This window comes from Cynocephalus volans, chromosome 3 (assembly GCF_027409185.1).
Source record: "Cynocephalus volans isolate mCynVol1 chromosome 3, mCynVol1.pri, whole genome shotgun sequence".
Lineage (NCBI taxonomy): Eukaryota > Metazoa > Chordata > Mammalia > Dermoptera > Cynocephalidae > Cynocephalus > Cynocephalus volans.
The window spans coordinates 183,254,975-183,282,171 of record NC_084462.1 but is presented as its reverse complement, the minus strand read 5'-3'; the positions used below and the strand labels follow the sequence as shown (position 1 = coordinate 183,282,171).

The 27,197-nt window shown below is 63.2% G+C and overlaps 1 protein-coding gene across 1 annotated transcript; it reads right to left on the bottom strand.

Annotated features, from left to right (window-relative positions):
- Positions 1-1,798: 1,798 nt before the first annotated feature.
- Positions 1,799-26,581, bottom strand: ASPG (asparaginase). Its single transcript, XM_063091859.1, is given in 17 exon segments — positions 1,799-1,867; positions 2,223-2,310; positions 4,336-4,422; positions 7,050-7,213; positions 7,503-7,598; positions 8,926-9,049; positions 9,544-9,659; positions 9,815-9,997; positions 11,092-11,204; positions 15,645-15,771; positions 16,746-16,829; positions 18,739-18,818; positions 18,821-18,860; positions 20,849-20,963; positions 21,750-21,864; positions 22,115-22,131; positions 26,517-26,581. Coding segments are annotated over 17 exon segments (1,683 nt in total).
- Between the last annotated feature and the right edge of the window lie 616 nt (positions 26,582-27,197).

Here is a 27,197-nt window from a genome sequence, read left to right as displayed (position 1 = left end):
CAGCTTTTGGGGTCACAATTTTACCCAACGTCTACTGGGCCCATGCCCTCAGGCTGCGCCCCAGTTCAGGGCCAGACAGACAGACAGGAATGCTCATGTGGGCGGTGAGGGAAGTACCAAAGCTGCCAGGGGAAGAGGGCAGAGAGATGTGGCCCCCATGGCTCCCCATGGCCCCAGCCCCACTGGACCACTTCAAGTTTGGACCAAGAACAGGCCAGGGCCCAAACACCTGATTTCAGCACCAGTGGGGCCTCTGACAAGGCATGTAGCTGCCAGCCTTGGAGAGCCACCCACCAGGCGTGGGACCCCGCCATGGACACACCTGCCCGCCTCAGGACCCACCCAGGCCAGCACAACTAGGGACCCCTCTTCCCTGCCTCCCCGGCAGGGGGCCTGGCTCACAGCGGGTGATGGGTCCCTCCAGGTCTCCAGGCAGATCAGGGACTGGATTGAACCGTGCTGAGGGGCTTACCCCAGAGAGTGTGAAGTCCCCTTGACATTCATGGGCTTCATGAGCCCCTCTGGAGCCCTGGCGTGCCCCTGCCCTTTGATGGGGATGGGGCATGGGATGCTCGGGTGACAGAAAACCAGACAGCCACCCAGAAGGAACAGTGAGGATTCGAGGGTTAAGCGGAAGTAACGTGCAGATGGGGTGGGGGACTGCCTGGAGGAGGTGACTTGAAGCTCAACAATGAGAAGGCCATGTAAGGCGATGGGACAGAGGTGGTCTGGAGGAGACAGGGAGGGGAGAGAGGCAGCTAGGAGAGGAGGGACAGCTGCCCAGAGTCACCTCCCCCGTGCCACCGGCTTGCAGCCCTGGCCTGCTTACACCCACACTCGGCAGCCACAGGCAGGATTGGCTCAGCGATCCCCTCACCCCCAGGATGTTGAAGACACCACCCTTTGCCCCAGAGTCTGGGGCCCAGCTCCCCAAACACATACCCACAGTCCCAGGACCCAGCCAGACCCACTCGGAGCCAGGCTTTAGGGACCCAGGGAGGCAGCAGTCCCCGGAGGACTTTATTGCCATTCTGCCCAACAAAGATCTTTAAGCTTTGTCGTGAAACAGACTGGAGGCAGTCCCGGAGTAGAGGCACATCCAGTCAGAGAGCCGGGGATGAGTGCCCGAGATGCCTTGCTGCAGCAGGACAGCTTCAGGTTAGACACCAGACAGCACTTCCTAAAAATGGGAGGCCTCCTGAGACCTCTCTCCTGAGAACATGTGGAGGCCCGGGTAATGTATGGAGGCAGGACAGAGTCATGCCCAGGCATCCCGTCTGGGGCCCAGCCTTTCTCAGGGGTGGGGGAACCCAAGGACCTGCACATACCCAGCCAGCCTTGAGATTCCACAGGAGGACCAGATAATAAAGTGGAGAATAGGGGTGTTAGGTGGGGGCCTGGCCTGGGAGACAGGCAGGAGCCCTCAGCATGGTGGGTCCTAGGGGGCAGGGAGGAACGGGGTGGGCAGGGCATGCTAGAGGGACCTGGAGCCATGGCTGGGGCCCCTCCTCATGGGCAGCCTGACTGGACAGAATGCAGGATGTCTTAGTCTTCAGGAAGCTCTCCCTGACTGCTCCCATCTCTCTCCCCCACCCCTAAATAATGTGTCACACAGTGGTCCCAGCAGACCCCCCCCTGAGTTTGACCCACCAGCCTCCTTGGGCTCTGTCTCCAGAACTGGCTCTGAGACACACTCCCCAAGCCAGAATCCAGCCACAAGGCTGAGAATATATGGCGGGGGCACTGTCACCCCATCCAGGATAGGGACTTACTGGGCCCGGGGCCTGGGGCCTGGGGCTTAGGCACTGACCCCACCCTCAAGACTCTGCAGAAGGGCCACCACTTCCAGGTTCCCAGCTGCTTCTGCCTGTGGAGGAAGCACATGGGGAGGCACTGCCTCAGGGACACAGACCAGCAGCCTGGCCCCCAGCAACCCTCACGCACCAGAGTGCCCTCCCCCACCCCCACCCTTCCTGCGCACCCACATGGGACCCCCAGTGTGTCTGCTCCTTGCTCCAGAGAGGGGCCTGGGATGATGGGGAAGGGGGACGGCTCCCCAGGGCTCCTGCAGGTGAAGCCCGTCCACCAGGAAAGACGCATTTCCTGCTCCTGGGAATTGGGCATTCGGGGAGGGGCAGCGGAGGGGGAGCTGGTAAAACTGTCAGGGCAGCCTTCTTGGAGGTGGCAGTCTTCGGACAGGGCGTGGAGGTGAGGGCACTCACGACATGCAGGGCATGGCGCCCATCATAGCCCGGCTGCCCCAGGTTGGCCCCCGGCCACAGGCCTTCGCTGTCTGCCCTGGATGCCAGCCTGGGAGGGGGTGGAGGGGGAGCCGTCAGGGCCTGCTGGGCACCCATCCATCTGCCCATCTGCCCGCCCTCCCCCCGATGGGGTGCCCTGGGCGCTTTTACAAAGCTAGGTCCAAACAGCTGACCCAGCAGGGCCCAGCCCTGGGGCAGGAGTCGCTGGGGGCCAGCGGGCGGCCTACAGTCTGGTTTCACCCAGTGGGCGTGACTGTGACTCAGGTCAGGTCAAGGGAGTGCACACACATGCACGAGCACACACACGTGCACACACATGCACGAGGATGCACACACACCCCTCCCACCCCATGCCAGTTTCACATTTCACAACACAGCTCTCCCTGGGGCGGGGCCCACAGGGGCAGAGGGAAAGTTTGAAGCAACCGGACACAGGAGGCGCCCCAGGTGGGGGCTGGCCCTGGACCCTAGCAGGCTGCCTGGCTGGGGGAGGAGTCGGGGGCCCACCTGCCCTGGAGAAGAAGGTTGGGGGGCATGTAGAGCACCTCTCAGGCTCGCTCCAGCATCCTCCTCACCCTCCCATCCCTCCTGGAAAGAGCCACTCCTCACCCCGGGAGGCCAGGTTGGGGCAAGGCTGGGACACGGCAGAGGAAAGCCCCACTGCCAGCTGTGTTGGCAGTGGGGCAAGGGCCAGGGACAGCGTCCCCTCATCCAGAGGGCCCCTAGTGAGTCGCTCCTAGGCAGGAAGCATCAGCCGCAGCCCCCACAGCAGCATGGGGTAAGCTCTGGGTTGAATCACACTGGATGGCACCACCGGCCCCTCCCGCCCCTGTCCCCATGCCTCCAGCAAGGGCCTGCCTGGAGAGAAGAGACCCACCCCCGACACATTCACCCACAGAAGGCCTGGCTGAGGGGCCCCCCTCTCACACCCCAAGTCCAGCCAAGTAGCTCAGGTTGGCCGAGCCCACTTCCAGAGTCCCAGATGATGGTCTTAGTCCCAGCTCCCAGGGACCTGGCTACTGCCTCATCTTCCCCATCTTGTCGTGGAGCCAACAATTTCTACCTGGGCTGCAGCCCTGGACCAAGATACCCCAGAAACCCAGTGGCTGTGGGCTGGTCCCGCAGGGTCAGCCCAAGCCCCTCCCTTCAGGGTCCTTCACCCTTCCCCACCACCTCTGCACGCCCACCTCATCCCCCTCATTGCTGAGAAGGGCAGGGGATGGGTTAGCAAGCAGCACTTGTCCCCCCATGGGACACCGAAGACCAGAGCAGAAGGGGCTGAGGCAGCGGGCTAGTGAGGTCTGTCCCCCACCCCCTATATAGAGGACTGGTGGTCTCCAGGGCCAGGCGAAGTCTTGCTGGTGCCAAGCATGGGGGTGGGGACAAGGAACCAGAGCTTCAGGGTCCTCTTCCTGCTGAGCGTCCACCTCCCAGCCAGTCAGCTTGAAGTTCCACCATCATCACCCACTCCCCAAGCCTGGGGGGCTCCCAACTTACAGGGGGACAGACCCAAGCCACTTCCAGTAGCCCCCACCAGCTACCCACCTGCCCTGGCCCAGGTCTTTTCCTGCCTCTGCCTCTCCCTTCGACTCCCCACCTAGGTCACTCCACAGCCCTCGGACCTGCCCATGCAGGGTGGGCACAGGAGGGGCAGGGGTGGGTAGCTGTTCTAGCTGCCAGGGGACTGAGGAAGGGCGGGGCTGCAGAGCTCACCCCCACCCCCGGCCCACAGCCCAGCCCCTCTCCCACCCGACCCACACAGCTCTCCTTAAGCCCACCGTACATGAGCACACATACACGCATATGCACACACATGTGCAGCCACGTGTACACGCATGCGCATGCACACACCTTTGCTGGGCAGCTCTCTCGCCAGGAACGACCCCCACGTGACGTGGTCAGGGCAAACCCCTCTTCCCGTTGGCCAAGCTGGTGCACACCAAGTGCAGGGTGGGCTCTTCCCTCTCTGGAGCCCCACACCTCAGCTGACCTGTCCCTCCCAGCAGGCCTAGCTTCCCTTCCTCTAGCCCTGTCCCCATGTCCCCTGAAGCGCAGATGCTCTGGCCACCCTCACCTGCACAGCTCCGTCCCTGCGTCCTCCAGGTCCTGGGGGCACAAGCGGGCCCTGGCTGCCCGCAGCAGCCCAATGACACCCAGATGCCTGCCATGAGAAAGAGCGGCTGACTGTCCACCCCAGCCCGGCCCATGCACAGCCTCTGCCTCTGCTCGGACACTAAGAGGGCCTGATGTCCTGTCCAGGACCCACAGCCCTGGTCCCAGACAAAGCCAATCCCTCCAACCTTTTGCCAGGCCCCGCTGATGCCATCTTGGGGTCCCACCATTTGTCCAGAGCACCTTCCCAGGACATCTCAGACCAAGCCTGGGCCTGGGGCTGGGGCAACTGAGTCAATCTGGCCATGAATCTGCCCCAGGGGGTGAGGTGGGGATGAGGCACCAGCAGACAAAGGTGAACCATGGAGTTAGGCTGGCCCAGGATGCCAGGGCTGGGGGCCCAGAGTGGTTTCCAGAGGCGGCATCGCTTGCCAAGCCATCTGCTGGGGACGGGGGTGGAGGCTCCAGAAAGGCCAAGGAAGAGAATGTGCAAAGGCCCCAGGCTGCACAGCGAAGGGATGGCGCCACAATCGCCAGCTGTGCCCCTCCCCATGCAAAGTGTTGGGGTGCACCGGGAAGTACATAGTCACCCCGCTTTTAGGGAGCCTGGGAGCAGAGAGGGGCAAGAGCTGAGAGGGTCCCCAGGCCTCCCCACACCCGGCAGAGTCCTCTGGAGCCCTCTAGAGCCCTCTGTGGTGGGCTGGATGGCCAGTGCCACTCAGGATGCAGCAGGGCTGGATGGGCAGCCTCAGGGAGCCTGGCAGGGAGTGAGGCCAGGAGACCGGTTGGGGGGGTTGCAACAGCCCGGAGGGCATTGGGCGGGGACAAGGGGTGGGGCCAGGTGAGCTCATCTCCACACTACCCTCCCACGCCCAAGGACGCCCAGTCCGGAATCTCCAGCCGGATCACCCGAGCCTGGGTGCCTGGGCACGCCCTCAAGCTCTTCAGCCTCCCGTCCACGGCCAGTCCTGTTCTGAGCATCCCTCTGTCCTCCTGGGAGCCTGGAGAAGGTCCCCGCCATCAGCCCAGTACCATTCACACAGGGTGACACAGCCGCCCCAGGGCTCACAGCTAGGGAGGGGCATCAGGACCAGACATGGCAATCTGGAGACCCCAGGCTCTGATGCCCTCGGCCTCTCTCCATGGGGCTCATGAGCACCCCCTCCCCAGCGTAACTCAGGGTCCTGCAGGCCAAGTGCCCTGGGGGGGGCAATCCTGGGCGGAGCCAGGGAGGGGAGGGGAGGGCCAGTGCATCAGACAGGTGAGCAGGGCGTTCCTGTGGGAGGTGGGGTTAGGGCGACAGTGAGCCCCGTGGAGGACATGCACACGCTGATGCCAGACACACGCTCACATGCGTTTCCACGCACACACTGCACATCTGGGCTGCTCTGGCCTCTGGGACGGGGAAATGCGGAGAGAGGCCCAGTAGGGGCCGCACGGTGTGCCCCACCCCACCCAGGAAAGCCAGTACCTTGTGGGAATGTAAGACCCCTAGAATGGGGGGGATCGAGTCTCTGCCACGCCCTGCCCACCTCGTGCCCAGTTTCAACTGCCAAAGGCAGGCCAGGCCCACCACTTGGAGAGATGCCAGGAGTGGGCATGTGGTGGCCCCATTACTCGGCCAGGCCTCTGGGGGGAAAGGAGCCACCCCCACCCTGCCAGGGGACCCTGCGGTGTCCTCAAGCCCTAACACCCACTCCTTAGGCCTCGTTGCCAGCTGCCCAGGTCCCACCCCCAGGGAGAGGGGTCAGCGGGCCAGGCTGAGAGGCAGGAAGGCCCAGATGCCCAGGCAAGGCCTGTGGCCCCTGGGCTGCGTCCCCAGCCTCCTTGCCGGTGACCACCTGCTTGTGAATATTTTCCTTTAACATGGATCCCCGCACTGCCACCCAGCAAGGTGGACCCCCCCACCCTGACACACACACACACGCACACACACACGCACACACACACACGCACGCACACACACACATGCACGCACACACACACAAGCATGCTTGCGCACATCGCAAGTGAGGAAATCGAGACTCAGGTGTGGAAACCCCTGCAGAGGCCTCCACGTGACCCCAGCCTCTGGCTCTCTCTGCTCAGCATCCTGTGCTCCCCTTCTTCTGAAGACCAGACCTCAAGTGCCCACACCAGCTGTACCCCATCCCAGGGCCTCAGGGTACCCCACCCCCAGCAGGGCACCCCACACACACACCATCCCCCAGGCTGGGGCCCTGCCTTTAAGAAGCCAGGGTTTTTTGGGTGGGGCCGGGTGGGGGTCCTCCCACACTATGCAGGCTGAGCCTGCCCTCAAGGGCAACTGTGCCTGTCCCAGCCCCATGTCTGCCACTGTGGAGCCTGCTCTGTACCTGCCCCAGCCGGCGCGGAGCCTGTGACTTCTCCCCTTGCCCACCCCCACCCCTCCAGCCCCACAGGTGTACATAGATGACTTGGGGAACACCCAAGACTCCCTCTGGCTTTGTCCATAGAGTTTTTCTTTTCTAGAAACTCTGTGCCAAGGTCTTAATGGGTCTACCTGGCTCAGCTTGGAGGCCACCTCTTCCATGAAGCCCTCTGAGCAGGCACGGCTCCAGAAAGCAGGTGTCCTCGGCCCCACCCAGCTCTGCCCAGGGAGGCTGTGTGACCACAGGCAAGCCAGCAGCCCTCTCTGTGCCCCGCCTGCCCAAGTACCTGCCCCTCACGGCCAGCAGCAGCAGGCTGAGGCTATCCTTGTCACGGGCGTACACATCTACACCTCTCCGCAGCAGCATGGTGACCACCCTGACATGGCCCCCCTGGGCGGCCATGTGCAGCAGGGTTTGACCACTGAAGTCCTCCAGGCTCAGGTCGCTGCCCTGGAGTGACACAAGGGCACGTGATCTCCTAATGGAGGACTGGGCAGGGCCAGGTAGGCCATGGAGAGGGGACAGGAAAGGTTAGGGTACACCCCTGAGGATGGGCTGGCACAGCCAAGGTGTCCACCCCCTAAGCTGCAGTGAGACCCACCAGCTGGCAGGACAGCACTGCTGCCTCGCTTGGTGAAGAAGGGCTGAGTGGGGTTAGCGGGACCCGATGAAGACCGTCCTGGCCACAGCAGGCCTGGCATGGCTGGGGCTGGTCCCTGGGAGTAGGGGGCCGGCTCACCAGCTCCACAAGCACCTGCAGAGCCTCCTGGTCACCGGCATGGGCCGCTGCACAGGCCAGGCTGGGTGTCAGGGACTCGCGCACAGCACTGGCCTGCTGAGTGGGGACGGCAGCCCCCTGGGACCCAGGTCTCACCCTACGGTCCCCAGCACCCCCAGGGGAAAGGGCAGAGCAGAACTAGTGGCCCAGTTACTGTGTAAACCCTGCCATCCCCCCACGTGGGGAGAAAGGGCCTGAATCGCCACATCCAAAGGCCTTGGGATCACATGTCATTATCCCTCCCAGAGGCCCACCTAGGATCCCCGCTCCCTGGGAGCAGAGGCTAGGACACAACGCCATCCCCTGGCTCCATCTTCACTGGCTCTGGGACTCGGGTCTGCCACGGCCCTCTAGGGTTGATTTCCTATCTGTGTCCCCTACAGTCAGGGCTGGAATCATAAGTCACCCTTTGCGGAAGCGTGGGACGGGGTACCAGGCCCTGTCCCTGGAGAGAAGGGCCCTGCTCCACAAGTCTGCATGTTCCCAGAAGGGCCACCTGCCCCCAGCACCTGGTTGTCCAGAAGTTCCCCGAGATGTCAGAAGGCCGAGGTCACAGCTCAGGGACTGCACCCCGCACCCACAGCCCAGCCTGATCACCAAGCCACCACGGGCGGGCCAGCATCCCCAAGGCAGAAAGGGCCCATGCAGCCACTCTAATAACAGGCTGCACACCCCAGCCCTTTCATCTGACCATCACCCACCCCCAGCAAGTGGTAGTTAACACCACCACAGCTCACCAAGACAGGCTTGTCCCTGCAGAGGAGAAACTGAGGTACATGGGACCTGCGGCTGGACCCAAGGCAACGCCAGGAAGCAACGCTCTCTGTCACCTGCTGTGCTCCCACGCTTGGCCATCGTGGACATGTTGTCGGGTGCAGGGAGGCCCCAATCACCCCCACAGACCCAAGGCCTTGAGGCAGCTCCTCAGCTGCCCCACCCTTCCCAGGTCCAGACCCCCAGCTGTGAAGGAAAGGGGGGCTTGAAGGCTGGGCCACATCTCCAGGTGCAGGTGTGCAGCCTGGAGCCCCTGGTGCTCAGCACCTGGGAGACCCCCAAGCATCCTGGACAGGTGGCGTCCTATCTTGCTCAAGCTTCCCCAACTCCTGAGGCAACCCCTGCACCAGGGGCCTGCACAGACAGCCAGAGACAGCAGCCCAGACAAGCTGCCCCCACTGTGTGCCCACCGACTACACGCTGGAAAGGCTCCACTAAATCGCCCTGGCCCTTTCTCACAAACCCTACGAACTCTCCGGCCATGGACCCCAAACCGTCCTAGGCCCTAGGGCTGAGACATGCTTGGCATATCCCATGGCAACCGAGTGGGTGCCTGGCCCTGCCCTGCCTCTCAGGCCCCCGTGCCACCCCTGCCCCCATCGGCCAGTACCTGGCTGCTGCTCAAACTGAGAAGCCAGGTGACCCTGTGGCCCAGTGTGCTGCCCCGCAGCAAGGGCCAGCGCTTGTCCACCATGCGTGGCGTCATCTCCCCCCGAAGGTCCTTGGCCAGCAGCCTGGGGAGGAGAACACTGAAGGCCGGACTGAGAGGCCCACGGGGCCAGGCACCCGGGTGTGGGTGACAGCCTGCCCTGGGCCTGTAACTCCACAGGTTCACATGTGATCACGGCCAGGTCCCCGCAAAAGGGTGCCCCTACCCACTGGCCCTACTAGCTCATGGTCCCCCAAAGCAGCAACGGCCTCTGCCCAGCCCCAGGGGCTGGCAGCTTGAGGGCCTGGGGTCGCCATGTCTGAGCCCCACCGTGGAGGGGAGGAAGTAGGGGTGGACATCCTGGGAATGGTTTGGCGAGCCTCAGCCTGTGCCAGGACCCGAGCTCCCCAGAGAGAGCATGAGGACAGGCAGTGCCTGGCTTAGGGTCGGGCAAGGTGTGCGGTGAGCGCAGGCCCCGCCATGGGGAGCCCCACATTCCTGCCCCTTCTACAGCACCCTCAGACACCTGCACTGGGCCCCACTCTCACCCTGTGACACCCCAGGCATGCCCTCCCACACACCTCCTTCCTGTCATCCAGGCTCAGCCCTGGCCGGCCTAGCACGTATGACAGCTTGGCCAGGGCAGCCTCCGACATCATGTCGAAGCCAGAGACGATGCCGGCTCCCACCATGGCCTGCGAGGAAGGGGCAGGTGGTGGGAAGGAGCTGCTTACCCACAGCCCCCCAGCCTGGGGTTTCCATGCCCCAACATGCCCCTCAGCCAGTAGGGCGTGGGGTCAGAGCCCAGCTCGTCCCCTTCCTCTCAAGGCTTTTTTTCCCCTGCCCCTACCATGCTGGATGCATAGTCCGAGGTCACCAACCCCTGAAGGCAGTGGGTGCGGTTGACAATGACCAGGCCGCACTCGGCCGCCGCCCACAGCTCCTGCAGCAGGTCCGGCTTGGTGGGCCCATTCCCTGAGCCGAAGGTCTCCATGACCACGCGCGTCAGGGGGGGCTGCAGGAAGGCCCGAACCTGCAGGGCGGTGGGTGGGCTGCAGGTGGGACGGGGAGGGCCTTTGCTTCCTGCTCCAGCAATTGAGACCAACAAAGCTTGCTATGGGCCTTCCTGGCGCGGTCCCAGGGAGAGGGGCCCAAGCCAGAAGCAGCCAGGCACCTGCTATGCCCCAGACACCTGGGCTCCCAGCAGACCACGTGAGGGGGCTGCTCCCCACCACGTCCTCGCAAAGGGACATTTCCTGTACAGTGTTAAGGCCTGGTGCAGCAGGACTCAGAACACTGTGGAACACATCAGAGAAGACAGGAGAGGAAGAAAGGCCACCAGAGGCCCTGGCCAGGTGGCAGCTCTGCCCCATCTGACCCACAGCAGGGGATGTTCTGAGTGAGATGGCATCAGGGGTAATTAGGGACACAGATAGGGATCCCTGTCAGGCGCCAGCTCTGCCCACATCCTGAGAGGCTGGAGAGCTCCACTCAGAACACAGGGAACCACCGCACTGACAGCTGGTGGCAAGGGGCCAATGGCAGGAAGCAGAGGACTGGCCACAATCAGTGACAAGAAAAAGCAGAGTCCTGGAGCCTCCCCAGTCAGCCCCCGAGCGACCATGCCTCCACTAGCGTCTGCACAGACAAGCCTACGTCCCAGATAAGGTGACTGGGCTACAAAGCAGGGAAAGGCGTGCATGTCCTAGTGACGCTTCACACAGGCCAAATTTCACCCAGGAAGGGCTCAGCCTCAGATGTGAGGGTGGAGGGGCTTCCCTCAGTGGTTATATTGTCAGTTTCTGCGTGCCTGGGCCTGAGATGGACCTGGGGTGATGCGACGCAGAAGTGCAGCAGGGGGGCCACACTGCAGATGCCTTGATTCCAAGTGGAGTCTGCACTAGCTTGTGTGGGCACCTGGGAGCCATGGGGCCATGGGAACTGCAGACAGCACAGTCACAGGCAGCAGGTGAGGCACTGGGGAGCCATGGGCGGTGTTAGAGCTGCAGAGAACACACTCACAGGCAACAGGTGAGGCACTGGGGAGCCATGGGGGGGGCGCGTGTAGGAGCTGTGGAGGGCTGGCTCAGGGGCAGCAGCTGCAGGGTGGGCCAGGGCAGCCCCTACAAGGCAGGCGGGGATCCCAGGGTAGAGGCGCAGCAGGCCCACGTCATGCTCCATGTTGCTGTGCACCACCAGCCAGTCCTCCCTGTCAGCCTTCCCCACCAGCTCCCAATTGACTGTGACAACACAAAGGGGCTGAGCGTGAGACCCGTGGGCCACCTGCAGCAGAGACCCCAGCCCAGGCCCCCGACCCTCTGTGCAGCCCCCCTAACATTTTCAGAGCAACAGTCTCCCCACATCCACCCTTCCTGAAGGCAGATCCTCCTACCCTGGCCTCACTCTGGCCTGTGCCAGGCTCCGCAGGGAGGCACAGGACCTGGGGAAGAAGGTACTTATGGCCCAGTGAGAGAGAACCATGGACTAGTGACGGGTGACACAGGTGACGATGGTGACAGGGCCCCAGGGTGGGGGTCTTGGCTGGCCAGGTGAGGGGGCGAGAGGACCTTGCAGAGATGGAGGCCTGGCTGAGCCTGCAGGCTGCACAGGAATGTCCGGGGAAGGGGGATCGGCATCCAGCAGGTGCAAAGGCTAGGAGGGATGACAGGTATGGCAGGTGTGGCAGGTGTGGCACACAGCTGGGGAACCACATGCAGCCTGTTGTGCTGGGTCCCAGAAGTCGGGGCAGCACCCTCTGATCACCTATGGTGCCCACTGCTCATCGAGTCAATGAATGAGCGAATCAGTCAATCTGGACCCCTCACCGTTGGAGAAAGAAAGGCTCATCCAATTCACCCCAAAATCCTAGAGGCCTAAAGTGCCCATCACCCCCTCCCCATGCCCAGGGTGGGGAACAGTGGATTTCCAGCCCTGTGGAGAGGGGGGAGGGGCAGATATTTGGGGTCGGTGCCCCTTGAATCCAGCCCTGCAGAGGAGCTCCCTGGAGGGTCAGCCTGACCGAGGGTCTGCAGGCCACCAGCCGTCTCCCAGCCTTCCCGCTCACCCGAGGAGCCCAGTGCTGAGGACACGGCCCCGTTCCCGCAGCCCCCTGGGGCCTGGCAGCCCTGAGCCGAGCCTGTCCCGTGCTGGGGTAGCAGGCACCATGGAGACCCTCTAGTCCAGCTCTGGGAAACCGAGGCCCAGAGAAGGGAAGGGACTTGTCTGAGACGCCACAGCACCGGGATGAGAATGGGGCCCCAGGACCCCCCCCAGGCTCTTCCTCCTACGCACAGGGGGATGGGAGCCCATATGCTGCCTGCTGTTCCTGCCAGAGCAATTCACACGTAATAATACACAGAAGAGCATTCCAGACACACGCCAGCAGAGGGCATGGGAGACATGGGGGTGCTGGGGGATGGGAGGAGAGGCGGCGGGATCCTCGGGCAGAGAGTCTCATCCTCCTGCCCCCCCACACACCGGCAGCATCAATCAGCCCCACACAATGGCAGTGCAAGATGTCCTTTAATTCAGGGACATGGGTCTCAGCTGGGCAAGCAGATAATGTGGTGGGGGGAACCCGAAGTTACAGCTGCAGCGTGGAGGGGGTTACACAGACAAAGAGGTCAGCCCATCGCCTCCTGAGAGCTTGTGGGAGCACCTCCCTGGAATCCCATGTCCCCACTGCCCCCCAGGGCCTGCTGCAGCCAGGGACAGCACTTTCAGAGTGCAGGGAGAGAGGACGAGGCCTGTGACCAGGCGAGGTGACTGGCCCAACCCCTAACAACCCCGTAGCAGAGGCTTTGGTCACCCTGCTTCACAGACGAGGGAAGTGGGCACAGGAGCCTGAGTGTGTGGTCCCAGCCTCGGAGCCGGATGCAGCAGAGCCTGAGGGCAACTCTGGCCTGTCTGTGCGTCAGCGGGGCCCACAGCTAGTGAGCAGATGGGCCAGCCGGAGCCCGGGTGGCCTGATTCCCCAGCAGCATCCCCTTCCCCACCTTCCTCTGCTCCAGCAGGGCAGGCCAGAGCCAGGGCTGTGGCACACGTGCCCCGGACACACAGGAGGGGACAGCAGGACCCACAGTCCTCATGCACCCCTGCCCCAGTGCCACACCAACTGTGGCTGGCAGCCTCTGGGCACCAAGGCCCTACCTATAATTCTGTGATGGCCCAGCCCAGCTGCCCTGGCTTCCCACAGGAGAAGTAAAAACACAAAGAAAGGCCCAGCCTGGGTGCTAACCACAGCTGGCTTTCGGGAGGGCAGGGATGTGCACTGATGGACCCGGGGCCCTCATTCGGCCCCCACAGCCCCCTGCCCAGGGGCCCCAGCAGACACACCCTGGGCAGAACCTGAGGTTTCTCAACAGCAGGTGCCAGAACCAGCCTGGCAGCCTGACATCAGGCAGCACAGGCGGGGCGCAGGTTCCCACATTCCCGCACACGAGGGAAACAAACGGCCGGGCTGGGGGCAGGGGGCAGCCTCCCCTCGAGGCCACCTTCGGCTCTGCAGCCAGAAAGCTGCTCTGCCAGCCCCAAGCCTGAGACGGGCGCCACAAGCACCTTCTCCCCTAGGTCCTGTGCCCCCTGCGGACACGTGGTCCTGGCAGAAGCCCTACAATCCAGAGTGAAGTCCTCCATACTCTGCAGTGGGGTGTGCCCATTGGTGTGCCCACTCCTGAGCCCCAGATAAGGCGTGACTCAGTCCCCATGGGGAGCCGGGCCTGAGGGCAGCCGCCCACACCTCCATGTCGCTCCTCCTTTCCCCAGCACGGGCAAGCAAGTCAGACCACCACTGGCACCAGCTTACATGCCACCTCCTCCAAGAAGCCTCCTGGACTGCTCTAACCCTCAGTGAGCAAGTGGACCCCTGCCCGGTCTGGGAGTGCTGCACACGTTGGACACGCTGATGTGTTCTAGGCCTTACACTCCCTGGAAGGGGCTCGGGTGAGCGGTGGGTGGAAGACAGATGCAAGGTGAGAGCCCCAGAAGATGAGACAAGACTCAGGGCTGAGCTAACACCTCCCTGTGTGACCCTGCCGCTCTCTGCCTCAGTTTCCCTCCCATAGAACCAGGTGTTGGGACAGAACTTTGGTTTCTCCTGTCCTGTCCTGCTGTGGGGCTGTGGGGCCATGGGGAGCAGCCAGCAAGTTCCCACCTGCCGCCATGCCTGGATTCCCACGTGTGTCTTCTCTTGGGATCCGAGAGTACTGGGGACTTTCAGAGTCACGTGGCTGGTCCACTCATCTGGGGAGAGCCCGCGGCCTCCATCCGTTTCCACGGACAGCCCCACCAGAAGCCGCCCTCTGCTGGGTGCTCCAGGGACGCCCTGGCCCTGCTAGCCCTTTCCAGCTTCCCCCGCATGTCATGCTGGAGCTCCTCAGGCTCCCTGCTCTGATTTGGGAACCCTCCAGAAGCCCCCAACAGGCCAAGGCCCTGGCTGCCCACAACCCATCCCCCCCCGGGAGGATCTGCTCCTCCTTAAAATAAGGGGCAGGGGCAACGCCTGCTGCACCAGGGGATTCCCAAGGAACTGCCCCTTCCCAGCCCCCAGCGACACTGTGTGCCCACCCACATGCCCAACTGTGGCTCAGGCCCAGACAGAAGCCCGACGTGGGCGAGGGGGCACCTCTGGCCTTCTGAAGGGCTGGGACGCTGCACAGTCATGCAGGCAAACGAGACCAGCCGCTTGGGTTCAGAACAAGCGGCCCCGCCCTGCCGTGCAGAGAGCCCAGCCCCTGGCGAGGCACTAAGGCCCCAAAACCCCCCCAAAGGCAGGCCTCCTTGGGAACAGGTCCCTGGGGACAGACGCCCCAGTGCCTTGACCCCCACCTCAATTAGGGAGCAATGAAACACAGGGCAAGTTTGGGGGCTGTCCCTTAAACACCGGGGCCCAGGGCAGACAGCAAGGCCAATCCAAGAATCCACCTCAGGGGAGGAGAGGGCAGATGCCCCTGCCTGTCCCAGGAAGGGGTGTCCAGGCTGGGTGGGAGCCTGCCTGGGACCTGGAGTGGGGTGGCGGCCAGGGAGAGGCCAGGAGACAGCTGGCCCAGAGTCCAGGAAGGCAGAGTCCCTTAGCAGGGTAAACAGCACATCCGGATGGAGAGACAGTGGTCCTGGGAGCAACTCTCCCGGGGGCCATGAGGGTGCCCCGAGCCGCCACAAAGCCTGCCCAGGGCACCAATCCCTGATCAAAAGGTCCAAGGCCACTCCTATAGTCAGGGTAAGGGGGGTACAGCCTCCCCAGAGGCAGCTTGAGACATGGGTCAGCCCCACAAGGATGGCTGGGCTGCCTGCCAGGCCCAGAGGACAGGACTCCCCTGAAACTCCAGGGATGAGGTTACACCGCAGGAGCCATGTCCCAGAGAGGGCGAGGTGTGTGGCAGAGCCAGAAACGGTCGCTGAGAGGAACACCTGGGCAGATTGCACAAGGGACAGATCCCCCAAACCCAGCTGGGAGCCTGCAGTGATCTGCTGAGGCCTCCCACTTCCCCAGCAATGCAGCCCACCTGGCCCACCCTCTCCAAGCCGACCTCTGGCTTCTTCACCACCCAGGACAGCACCAATTGAGGGGGACCCTCCACCCTAGCCACTGAAACCCCACGTACAACCTCCTGTAGGTGCCACAGGCAGGGCATCGGCACTGGCTCCGCAGCCAGCTAGCCCTGCTATCAGACTTGGCTTACTTGTGACATCAGCACCCAGGGTGGCCAGAGGGGGCAGGTTGGGGGAGCAGAAGGCCGCAAACCTCTGGGCATCCACCTTGGTCACACGGTTGCCCCAAAACAGCTGATTCTGAAAGAACAGACAGACCTGCGGGAAGGAGGGGTGGCAGCTCAGAACTGGAACAGGCCTGTCTGGAGCCCCTGCCACCCTCCAACTTCCTCCCTGACATCAGCAGGGTCGCCCAGATCCAGGGCGGGGTGGACTGTAAACCCACCCATTGCAGGCAGAGGTCCTCCTAGCAGTAGGCGCTGCAGACGACTACTCTCCCCAGACCCCTTCCTGCCCTGCCACCCACCTACAGGCATTTCCAGAGCCTGCAAGGGGCTAGGGAGACATGGGCACAGGGCATGCGGGTGGCAAGTGTCATGAGGGCGCCATGCTCACCTCCCCTCCACCTGCCCACCGCCTCCACCCGGCTTCTCAGGGAGCCCCTGGTAAACTCAGCCCAAAGGTGCAGAGAGCACAGTGATTCCGGAGACCCCTCCCCACAGCCAACACGAGTCCCTGTAAGCCCAGCCTGGGAGCCGGGGTGGGGGCTCTAGTCCCTGTCCCCAGGCTCTGGGCTGCTCAGGAGCTGTCCCGAGGAGAAACTGGTGTGAGACTTGGGCAGCAAGACAGGGCCTGAAAATGTTGCGGTTGGTAAAGCCCCTGCCCCGGGGATGAAGCGGGCTCTACTCCTGTCCCTTGTGTGGTGGGGAGGGAGTCTTTGTGAACGTCTTCCCACGACTCCACACGAAACAGGGAGAGGTGGTGAAGGGGACAACAACCGAGTCAAAGCTCAGTTGGGTGCCCTTTTATAGAAACTTACTACGAATCTATAAATACAAATATACGCGTGTACCATAAAGTCTGGAAGAAATTACTCCCAACTATTAATGACTGAGGAGCAAGGTTGGGATGACTGTTTCCTTCTGCTTTCTGAATTTCCCAGGTCTGGGACAGTGGCTGTGCCCCATCTGGACTCCTCGGGAGCACACAGGCTCTGGCACCCACTGCTCCACCCTTGACCCACGCAAGCAAGCCCCACCCCCTGCCTACCCTGCAGAGGCCAGGCCGGGTACCTCCGGGATCACGTACTGGGTGGCCATGAGCAGAGCCCCCAGCAGGTTGTCACAGCCATCGTTCCACAAGGTATGGATGGGCACCTGGGGGACAGGCCGCAGGCAGGGGCTCAGGTCCAAGAAGCACAGGAGGATCCGGCTCAGCTCTCCAGGCAAACCCCTCAGGCCGAGCCAAGGAGCCCCCAGGCGGGGGTCTGGGCGAGAGCAGGGCTGGGGCAGGCGTGGGTGGGCAGGGGGCGGCGTGGGAGACGCAGCCACTCAGAGCAGGTGGGCAGCCAGCCCGCCTCCAAGGCCAACAGCAGTGCTCCCCACCAAGATGCCACTTGCACCCAGGGCCTCAGACCACCCACTCTCCTCCCCCAGCAGGTCTGAGTGCCCAGTGCCAGCTGTCCCCACACCGGGAGGAACACATCACTGGCCTCCACTCCAGGACCACGTGGCTGCCCAGTGAAGCTTCCTCACTACCCCAGTGGGATGGAGGGCTGGGCAGAGGGTGGCCCAAGGGGGATGGGTGGGTGGGCTGCAGTGGAAAGAAACTTCCTAAGCAATGCCCAGACACAGTCCAGCTGTGTCTCTCAGCTGCCACTGTTGACCGTGGAGGGCAGTGCCCAGCTCAACACCCCTAGCCAGGAGGGTGCAATGGGCAGGGCTGCTGTGGGTGTGCAGGGGCCAGGGTCTTCAGGAGGGGCAGCCGGGGAGTGGCCAGCAGGGCAATGGTCAGTGCAGAGCCTCTGGAGGCAGAGTTCTGGCCTGGGGTGGCAGTCATGGGTCCTCCCCCCAGGTCTGCCCCTCACATGGTCTATGATGGTGTGAGAGCCCCTAACCTATGAGCCTCAGTTTCCCCTTGGGTGTAACAGGGATATGGATACTTCACTACAGGCCAAGTGAGGATTAGAAGATCACACATGTGGACACTGCTGGGGCCCGCAGTGCTCATCAACACGCCAGTAAGGCGTCCCACTCCCCCCCAGGGCTCGGGAGGGTCTGGAAAAGGAGAGTCAGGCCCAGCTCTGGCCATCTTACATGAGCTCCGAGACAAGGGACTGGTGTGGGGAAGGAAGGCAGGAGCAGGAGGGGCTCCGCAGACAGCAGGTGTGTGCAGTGGGCCCTGGGCCTTCCCTGAGTGGGGCCATCCCCCCGCAAGACCCTCTGGGGGACCAGGGAGACCCGCCGGGCAAGCAGCCTGGGCACAGCACTGGCAGACCTGGCAAGAGGGCGTCCCTGGAGCTTTCTGGAGCTTCCACCACGTTCTGTCTGAGAAGACGCAGGTACTGGCTTCCCACACAAAGACCCTGGCCTCTGCCCCATCAGGAGGGACCTCCAGGGCTGGGGTAGGACTGGCCCCAATGGCCACTGGGGTTTGCACTTATGAAGACACCCATGGGCAACAGGGATCCCGAGTCAGCCTCCAGGGGGCCCTGATGGGGGTCCAGACCTTCCCTGCCACCTCCCCTTAAGTCCAGCATGTTCTAGAACATTCCATTGGCTGCTGGCAGGTTAGGGTGAGAGAGAGGAGAGAATGTCATGTGCCAGGATCCCTGAGGATGGCATCAGTGGAAACCACAGTGGGAAGAATAAAGAAAGGGACAAGGCGGGGAGATGACCGGGCCTCCCCGGGCACCTGCACTGGGCACAGCCACCGTGCTGAGTCAGGCGGTCGCTGTGGGCAGCAGACGTGAGGCCCGTCACAGAGAAGAGGAAAGGACGCTGCCCGGGCTGAGCTGGAGGCCGGGCTCTGGCAGCTTCCGGGGCCTCACAGTTCAACGAGGCCGCCGGCAGGCCGTGGGCCCCGACCCCAGCGGATGGCGGTGCTGGCACCTGGGCAGGACCGGAGCGTCCACGAGCCGCAGCCGGCCCAGGCGCAGCAGGAGCCGCCTCGGGCAGCTGCTGGAGTCAGCGAGAAGCCCGGGGCCCCGCCTCGGCCCCCGCCGCGCCGACTGGCCCTGTGGCCGCAGGAACCCCTCGCCTCCAGAGGCCTGGGCCCCGGGGCTGCCCGGGCTCCGGTGAGGGTGGCGGTCTTGTGCGGGGTTTCGGGCAGGAAGGACAGCGCCGAGGCGGCGAAGGCCATGGCGTGGTGCCGAGGACGGCCGCGAAGCCGCCGTGGGGCTCGCAGTGCTGCCGCGGGAGGCGCCGGGCTCGGGGCAGCCGCCTCCTCGGACGGGGCGCACCGGGGCTGGGCTGGCGGCCTGTTCCCTCCACCACCGGGAAAGGAAAGGAGAGGGCACGGATGCAGAGAACGGGCCCGGGGGAGGCGCCGGTGGGACCCTGTCCCCTACAGGCCCAGAAGGCCAGCCCCTGCCGCCGTCCCAGGACCTCGCGGGTGAGCCTGCAGCTCTGTGGCTCGCTCAGAGCATGAGTGGACGTAGGCCTGAGGGGCCTTTGGACATTCCCAGAGGCGAGGAACGCCCCCCAGACTCCCAGCCAGCGACTCCCCTGGCACCACAGACAGGGATGCCCACGCCAGAACTCGGCCCAGGGCTCCGAGAGAGGCCCCGATGGGAGCCCACTGCCTCAAGGGCAGCAGGCAGCCCAGGAGGTGAGCAGCCTTGCAGTCCAGTGGGAGGCTCCTGCCACCTGCAGGACACACACGGTGGGCACAAGGCAGAACTCCTGCAGGATCAAGGCACAGCCACCTGCTGGGAGCCGGCAAGTGACTGGGAGGTTGCGGGCAGGACGCTGCCAGAAGAACAAGGGGGAAGGGCCTTCCAGGTAGGGCAAAAGCCAGAAGCCCTCCCAGGCATGCTGGCCAGTGCAGCAGGACAAGGCTGGCCATGCAGGGATATCCCCTGGCCACCACCTCCTGGAGAGCGGTGAGACTGTGCCTCAGAGGGCAGCTGGCCCAGGATGCGGCTGCAGAGGCACAGTTCTGAGAGCCGAGGGCCCCACCCGACGCCCACGCCCCTCGGAGAGGGCCTTCCCTCACCGCCCCTTAAAAGACTAAGCCTGGTTGGCCTGGGAACTGCAAGGAGGGACTATGGTGGGGAGGGGCGCCCTCTGCTGGTCACTTGGGGCATGGCCTCAGGCAGAGCCAAACGGGCTGAGAAGGCTTTTGTAAGGTGGCAGGTGGCAGGACCCTGCAGCAAGGACTGCAGGGCACTATACTGGGCCTCAGGAAGCAGTCGGGCCTGGCCCAGTGGGCACTGCCGGCCACAAACAGAGGAGACTACCCTGGACCACCATGGCCCAGGCCAGATGTGCCCTTGGTGGGCCCATCCCAGGACACAGGAAACAAGCCCAGGGTCGCACACTGTCCCAGGCAGCTCATGGGGCAGGGAGGTAGGGGAAGGGGTGGGAGGGTGGGGAGGCCCAGGAAGCTGTTCTCCCCCGGGCAGGAGAAGAGCATGTGGCTGGGTGGAACTGGTGCGCTGGACTGAAAGATCCCACTGAGGGGAGCAGGGGGTTCTTAAGAGAGGCAGGTGGGAACTGGGACTGGAGGGGCTGGGAGAGACCCCCGCCTACGGGAGGCAGTTGAGGTAACAGGGGAGCAAGATCTGTCTTGCGCGGGGGGCTGTGGCCATCATGGTGGCAGTGGGGGAGAATGAAGGAGAAAAGCTGGGGGCGGGTGCCCCTCTCTGCTTGCAGGGTAAGGGGTCCACACTCGAGACCCTCACAGGGGTTCTGTGGTTCTGCAATCCTAAATCCACCCTGGGGCAGGGGACCAGGGTGCGGGCCAAGCACGTGGAGCTTGCCAGTCTCAGGAAACCACCCCACATACTAACTGGGACAAGCCAATTGTACAAACAGACCAGGACACCTGTCCAGCCGTTTCCTCATTGGGAAAGTGGACCTGGCCTGCAATGCCCATGCTCTGCTAGAATGGGAGAAAGGACCTCAGAGCCTTGCATCTGGGGGGCGACCCGAGGACACAACCCCTCCCTGAAGCCATCATTCCCAGATGCTCCCAGGCCTCAGGCTGGGTGAGTCAACCCCGCCACAGACCCACACTACTCACCTGCTCCAAAGTGCTTCTGCAGCGTGGTCCCGCCCAGCCCCTAGCCCCGCCCACACCCTACCCATGCCTCAGCCTCACCCATTCCTGCCAACCAAGCCTAAGCCCCCATCCCCACCATGCTGCCCTGCCCCACCCACGCCCCCAGCCCCACTACCTCTATGGTCTGGGCTGTCTGAACCCACTCGGTGATGGTCATGTCACTGGAGTCAAAGAGGGGGTAGCACTCCAGCACCCTGCAGATGACCCTCTGATCGGGGCTGGCGGGGCTGCAGGGGGGGCCAGAACAGCTGGCTCCTACGCTGCCCCACCTCCTGCTTCCACCTCTGCTGCTCTCTAGTCCACCTGGAGCCCCCTGCATGTCGTGGGCTCTAGGCATGGGCAAGCTCTCAGCATCCTGAGCACAGGCCCTGCCTCACCTCCACCTGTAGTCCCCAGGGGCAGGGACCGTGGTCCCCAAGAGGATGCGAAGACATGGGCCAGGACAGGCTGTTCCTGAACAGTGTCCCCTTCCCATACCAGCTCTGAGCAGGAGGCTGGGACCAGCCCACGACGCTGGGAGGAGGCCGCTTGTGGGAAGGTGAACCTCAAGGGCCACCCCCAGCTCAGCCTCCCAGCTGCAAAGGGCTCCAAGCAGCTGGGACCAGAGCCCCCGTGCCGGGGGGGATGAGGAACATGGGCCAGCCGGACTCTCTGGATGGGCCTGGTCCCTAGACAGGGCACCCTCCTCATGCTTGCTTAAGGCTGCCACCTCTGTCCCAGTCCACACTAGCAGGGACTCAGGCGGCATGGGCTTGGGGAAGGAAAGATGGGACCAGGCCCACCTGCAGTCCACAGGCCCTGCCCTCCTCCCAGGTGGCAGGAGGCTCAGGCTCCAGTGGAAGGTGGCCATTGGTCAGCTCTAAAGCCCCGTGAAAGTAAGGATGGCCTTGTGTAAACAACTTGCATGAAAGTGCTAAGAAACCAGAGCCTGCCCCTCGGACCCGGAGGCTGCTACATGGGCCCCCAGAACAGCCAGCAGTCACGCCCCTGCCCAGGACCCCCAGAGGGCCCACACTCCCTGCAGCACCAGTCTGTCCTCGGGGAGTCCACATGCCCAGGCCTGCTCCTCGTCGTGGAACATGGGCAGTGTCCTCAATACAGCAGCCAGACCCCTCCCAGGGACGAGCACTGCAGGCACAGTCCAGGTGGAGTGTGGGGTCACGGGCCAGCAGCCACAGCCAGCTGCCACATACACACACCCCCTTCCTCCCTTGCTGGGGGCCAGGCCCTGGGTGGGGGGTGGGACCAGGCCTAGGCTGTGTGGGAGGACAGGGCTACAGCTGCCACAAGGATCCTCCAGCGGATGGATGGCCATCCCGTTTGGAAGCCATGGCCGCCTCCTCTGCAGCCAGGCCTACTCCTTGTCTCGCACCTTGACAGCCACCCGAGCTCTGCCTGGGTGCACCCCCATACTCTGGACTAAGACTCAGGGGGCCCTGGCCCCCTCCAGCCTTTGTCCCCTCACAACTCGGCCACATGCTCCCACTGTTCCACCCTGTGGATGCGTTGCTGGCTCTGCCTGAAAGTCCTTCTGCCCTGCCCCCACTTCTCACCCCACAGGTGCTTCAAGCTCATGGCACCACCTCCAGGAAGCTCCCACTGACAACCAGGCCATAGTGACCTCCCACATGCTCCCTCACTGGCTCTCGAGCTCCCAGAGTGATGGAGTTTGGATGTGTGGTCCCCTCCAACACTCATGTGGAAATCTGATCCCCAATGTGGCAGTGTTGGAAACTGAGTCATGGGGGCAGATCCCTCATGAATGGATTAATGCTGTCCCTGGGGGAGGGGGCATAAATGAGTGAGTTCTCGTTCTATTAGTTCCCGTGAGAGCTCGTTGCTTAAAAAGGCCCTGGCACCTTCTCTCTCTCTCTCTTGCTTCCTGTCACCATGTGATCTGCTTGTACCCGCCGGCTGTCTGCCACTTTCCACCATGAGTAGAAGCAGCCTGAGGCCCATGCCAGATGCAGCTGTCCCAGAACCGTAAGCCAAATAAACCTCTTTTCCTTATAAATTGCCCAGTCTCAGGTAGTTCTGTTATAGCAACACAAAACTGACTAAAACACAGAGGTTATGACCATGTGTGACTCCCCCAGAGTCCAGCCCAGGTCCTCTGCCCCCGCTCCCCCAGCCAGTAGGTTGGCCCCACCAGCAGCAGCTCTGCCACCTGCCCTCAGGCTCTTAAGCTCAGAAACCTGCATCTAAGGGGGCACTGAGCAGAAATGGCATCCTGTCCTAAGAAAACCCTCAAAAAGGCACGTTTCCTGAACAATAAACAACCCCTCAGCAAAGGCCCCCAGAAAGAGCTCTCGATCCAAGTCCTGGCCTTTGTCCCACACTGCCTCCTACTAGCTCTGTGACCTTGGACAGGTTGGCTAACGTCTCAGCACATTCACCCCTTGTCAATGTTCTATTGAGCATTTCCCACGAGCCTGGGCACTAGGACACAGCAGCAAGGACAGCAGGGTCCCCCCGAGTGAAGCATCCTCAACAAACTCATAAGACCTTCAGGACCAGTCAGTGGCCAGTTCTGGGCATCAATGTGGTCCCCAGCCTTTGCCTCTGCTGGTCAGATCAGTTTCCTATTGCCACATAATAAATGACCACGAGCTCAGCAATAAAACAGCACCCGCTTTTATCTCCCAGATCTGGAGGTGAGGGGTCCGGCTTAGGTGTCAGCAGGGCTGCATTCCTTACTGGAAGTTCTGGGGGAGAATCTGTGTCCAGGGCTGCTCGAGGGGTTGGCAGAATTCATTTCCAAGGGGTACAGGGCTGAGGTTTCCTCACTGCCTGTCCATCAGAGATCATTCTCAGCTTCCAGAGTCCCCCATGTTCCCAGGCTGTGGCCCCTTGCTCCATCTTCAAAGCCAGACCTCAGAGCCTGCCTCATCTCCCCAGCCTTCCTTTTCTGTAGCCAGCCAAGAAAGTTCTCCATGAGTAAGGGCTCCTGTGATGGGATTAGATATAATCCAGGATAACCTCCCATCTCAAAGTCTGTAACCCTCGTCACATCTGCAGAGTCCCTCTGCCCTGTGAGGTCATGCACTCACAGGTCTGGGTGAGGACGTGGACATCTCTGGGGGCCACGATTCTGCCTGTCCCCTGGGGCATGGTGGGGGGTGGGGGCAGGAGCCTCCGCCTCTGACCCCTGGGTGGACAGCAGTAGGCCTGGGGGTGAGGTCAGCTCGGTGCAAGCCACGTTATCACGCAACAAGAGCGTGGAAAGCGTGCCGCCAAAAAATGTGGGGAAATAGCCATGAACGAGGGTCAGGAAGTTTACAAAAACATTCTTCTGGATTTCAGAATATTCTTGGCCTTATACAGTTTGTAATTTGTTGTGATTTCTTTTATCATTCTAAGTAAATATCCTCATTCACAGCTAACTCTGATTTTGTAAATCGTATCACTTTCCTTAATGAGGGCCCCCCAAAAGCTTCAGGCCCTGCAAAACTCAAGCCACCTGCCCCCTGCCTGGGGCCTCACAGGCAGGTAACTGAGTTCACTGGTGGCCCAGGAACTTCTCAGCTCCCTTTTGCACGTGCTCACCTGGAAGGGAGGGTTTGCTCACTAGCCAGCGGGTCCCCTGGAACTGCCCAAGTCAGGCTTAGGATGTGAATGTGGGAACGTGTGGAACCCCATTCAGGCGGTGCAGGCTGGAGTGCAGATGACATGTTGCAGTGACCAAGCAGCCGTGGGCATCACCCCAATGAACAAGGCTCAGCCACCGACCCACCACGGCCAGCAGGTAGGGACTCACTATCAGCCACCTGGCCCCATAGCTCTGCTCTCCCTGCCATGCAGGCCAGGAGCTGGGATCACAAGGGACTTCCAGGCAGGGTGGCGAGTATGTGGGACCGCAGCCTGACGCAGGAGGCCTTTGGGTTCCTCAGCTGAATGCAACGTGGCCGCTGCTGCTGGCCTGGGCTAGGACTTGAGATTACTGGCTGTTTTTGGATTCCTGATACCCTTTGACTTGTGACACCTTCGCTGAACTCGGAGAAGGGATGGGCCGGGGGTGTCCCTGCCACCATCCACCTCTGCCCTCCGTGCACTGTGGCAGGGCTCTGACGCGTGGCGCGCCCTGCCCCGCAGCTGCTATTCACCAGCAGACACAGAAACTGTCACAACAGTGACGATCCAAACAGCTTTGCTCTGGTCGAAGCCACTGTTCCCCTGTCACCACCCCTCATGGGGAGGCCGAGCCCACATGAGCAGTGCCAAGTGAGTCAATCATTGATGCCTGTCAGAGTCGGGACTCCAGGTGGCAGAGCCCGCAGACACCAGGTCAACAACCCCTTTAGCGGGCGTGGAGAGGCCCGGGGCTCGCCGAGGCCGCAGAGCCCAGCCCCCAAGCTCTCCTTCCCTGGCCTGGGGTGCTGCCCTCCCTTCTGCAAGCCTTTTCAATTCATGCGTTTTTAGGCAAAAAAACATCAAGGTTCCCAGGCACAATTTCCGAGTTCCCCACCGCTGGTCACACATGGAAACACGGGAGCAGGCCTGAGGGCCCTCCCTAGTCTCCTGCGGCCCTGGCACCCCAGCCCCCTTGCTGCTCCATGCGTGGGTGTCGTCCCCCTCCCAGGTCTCATGTCTCTTCCTCCTTCACCCCCTGGGGGCCAAACAAACCCATGTGTTCCCTCGGCCTTTCTGAAGGGAGAAGGGTCTGCAGCCCAGCAGTGCTGACTGCAGGTCACACAAAGGCTTGTGGCTGAGCCGCCGGTTCCTTCGGGTAGCAGCTGGTCAGGTGAGCGGAGCTGCTGCTCTGGGAGCTGCCTCCTGTGACAACAGAGTCTGTGCCTCCACCAGGGCTGGAGGACCAACGTCTCTGTGGTTGGGACTGGCTGGCTGCTCTGAGCTCACCAGGTGGGGTGAAGGCCACACCGAGAAAGGGGCTTCGGAGCACAGACAGACGCCCGCTGACCTTGGTCTCTCACTGGGGCCTAACGACCCAGGCCAGAGCACGCGCCTAGGCACCCGAGAAGACTTTAACCTGTCTGAACGTCCACACCCCGCCCCGGGCCCATCTTTCCAGCGTTCAAGATTCTTGTTTGAAGAGACCTCGCAGCCTCTTTCAGAAGTGCAGGGGCCAGGCCTTTACGCCCACATGGGCAGAGCCCAGCTGGGCACAGTCTCTCGTGTGATGCGCACAGGGGTAGAGAAAACAAAACGCTGTGAGTCCCTGAAGCCACCTCCTGCACACGCATTAACGCACAGGACCCAAAGGTGTCCCAGTGTTGGCTGTCCCAGGCGCTCTATGCCCGGCCAGGGCCCAAGGGGGTTTGCGACCATAGGGAAGTCAGAGAACGGGCGGGGCATGTTGCAGCCTCTCTGCTGTCCCTGGCAAGGGGTCCTCAGCAGCCCCCTACTGCCTTCCCACTGGCTTGTCTGTCCAGGGAAGCAGGGACAGACAGATGCTCTGGGGGCCCACCCAGCCCCACATTCCAGGGCTCTAGGTGCTTCGCCCTGAGGGCTGCCAGCTACAGCACAGGCACGGGCTGTGTCCCCGGGTACCCAGGGCGCTGGCACGGAGCAGCCATCGAGGTGAGGTCCTTCCGGGGCGTCCTCCCTCCTCGCTTCCAGGGCAGGGCACCTCGGCCACGAGGGGGCTTCTTAGGGAGTGGGGGGGACCTCGGAAAGGCCGAGACAGACGGGAACGACCCCCACCCCCACCCCACTCCGGGCCGCACAGCTGAGCCGCTTCCAGACGCGGTTCTCACTGACTCCGCCGCCGCACAGGTGAAGGGCCTGAGGCTCCGAGTCGCCGCCAAGGCGGGAGGCTCCGCATGCCGATGGTGCCGCCGGTGTAGACGGCCAGCAGCCGCCGCTCGGGGCCTGCCGCGTGCGCCATGCCCGGCCCGCGGGGACAGCGGGGGGCTGGGGACTCCGGGGGACGCGGACGGCCGGTGAGGACTGCGGGCAGGCAGCGGAGGCAACGAGCAGTGCGCGAGCGACGTGTGGCCAGCCTGGCGCCCGTGAAAGTGGCAGGGACTGCCCGGGGGGGCGGGCGGTCGGGAGGCGACGGGGTGGACGCAGGGCCTGGGGGGTAGGAGGGGAAGGGGCGGGGCCTGCTGGCCGCGGGGAGGGGCAGAGCCTTGCAGGGGGCGAGGGAGCAGCTCCTGGAGGGGGCGGGGCCTGTTGGGTGGAGAGGGGCGGGGCCTTGCAGGGGGCGGGGGAGCAGCTCCTGGAGGGGGCGGGGCCTGTTGGGCGTGGGGGGGCAGAGCCTTGCAGGGGGCGGGGGAGCAGCTCCTGGAGGGGGCGTGGCCTGTTGGGTGGGGAGGGGCGGAGCCTTGCAGGGGCGGGGGAGCAGCTCCTGGAGGGGGCGGGACCTGTTGGGCGTGGGGGCGGAGCCTTGCAGGGGGCGGGGAGCAGCTCCTGGAGGGGGCGGGGCCTGCTGGGCGTGGGGGGGCAGAGCCTTGCAGGGGGTGGGGGAGCAGCTCCTGGAGGGGGCGGGGCCTGCTGGGCGG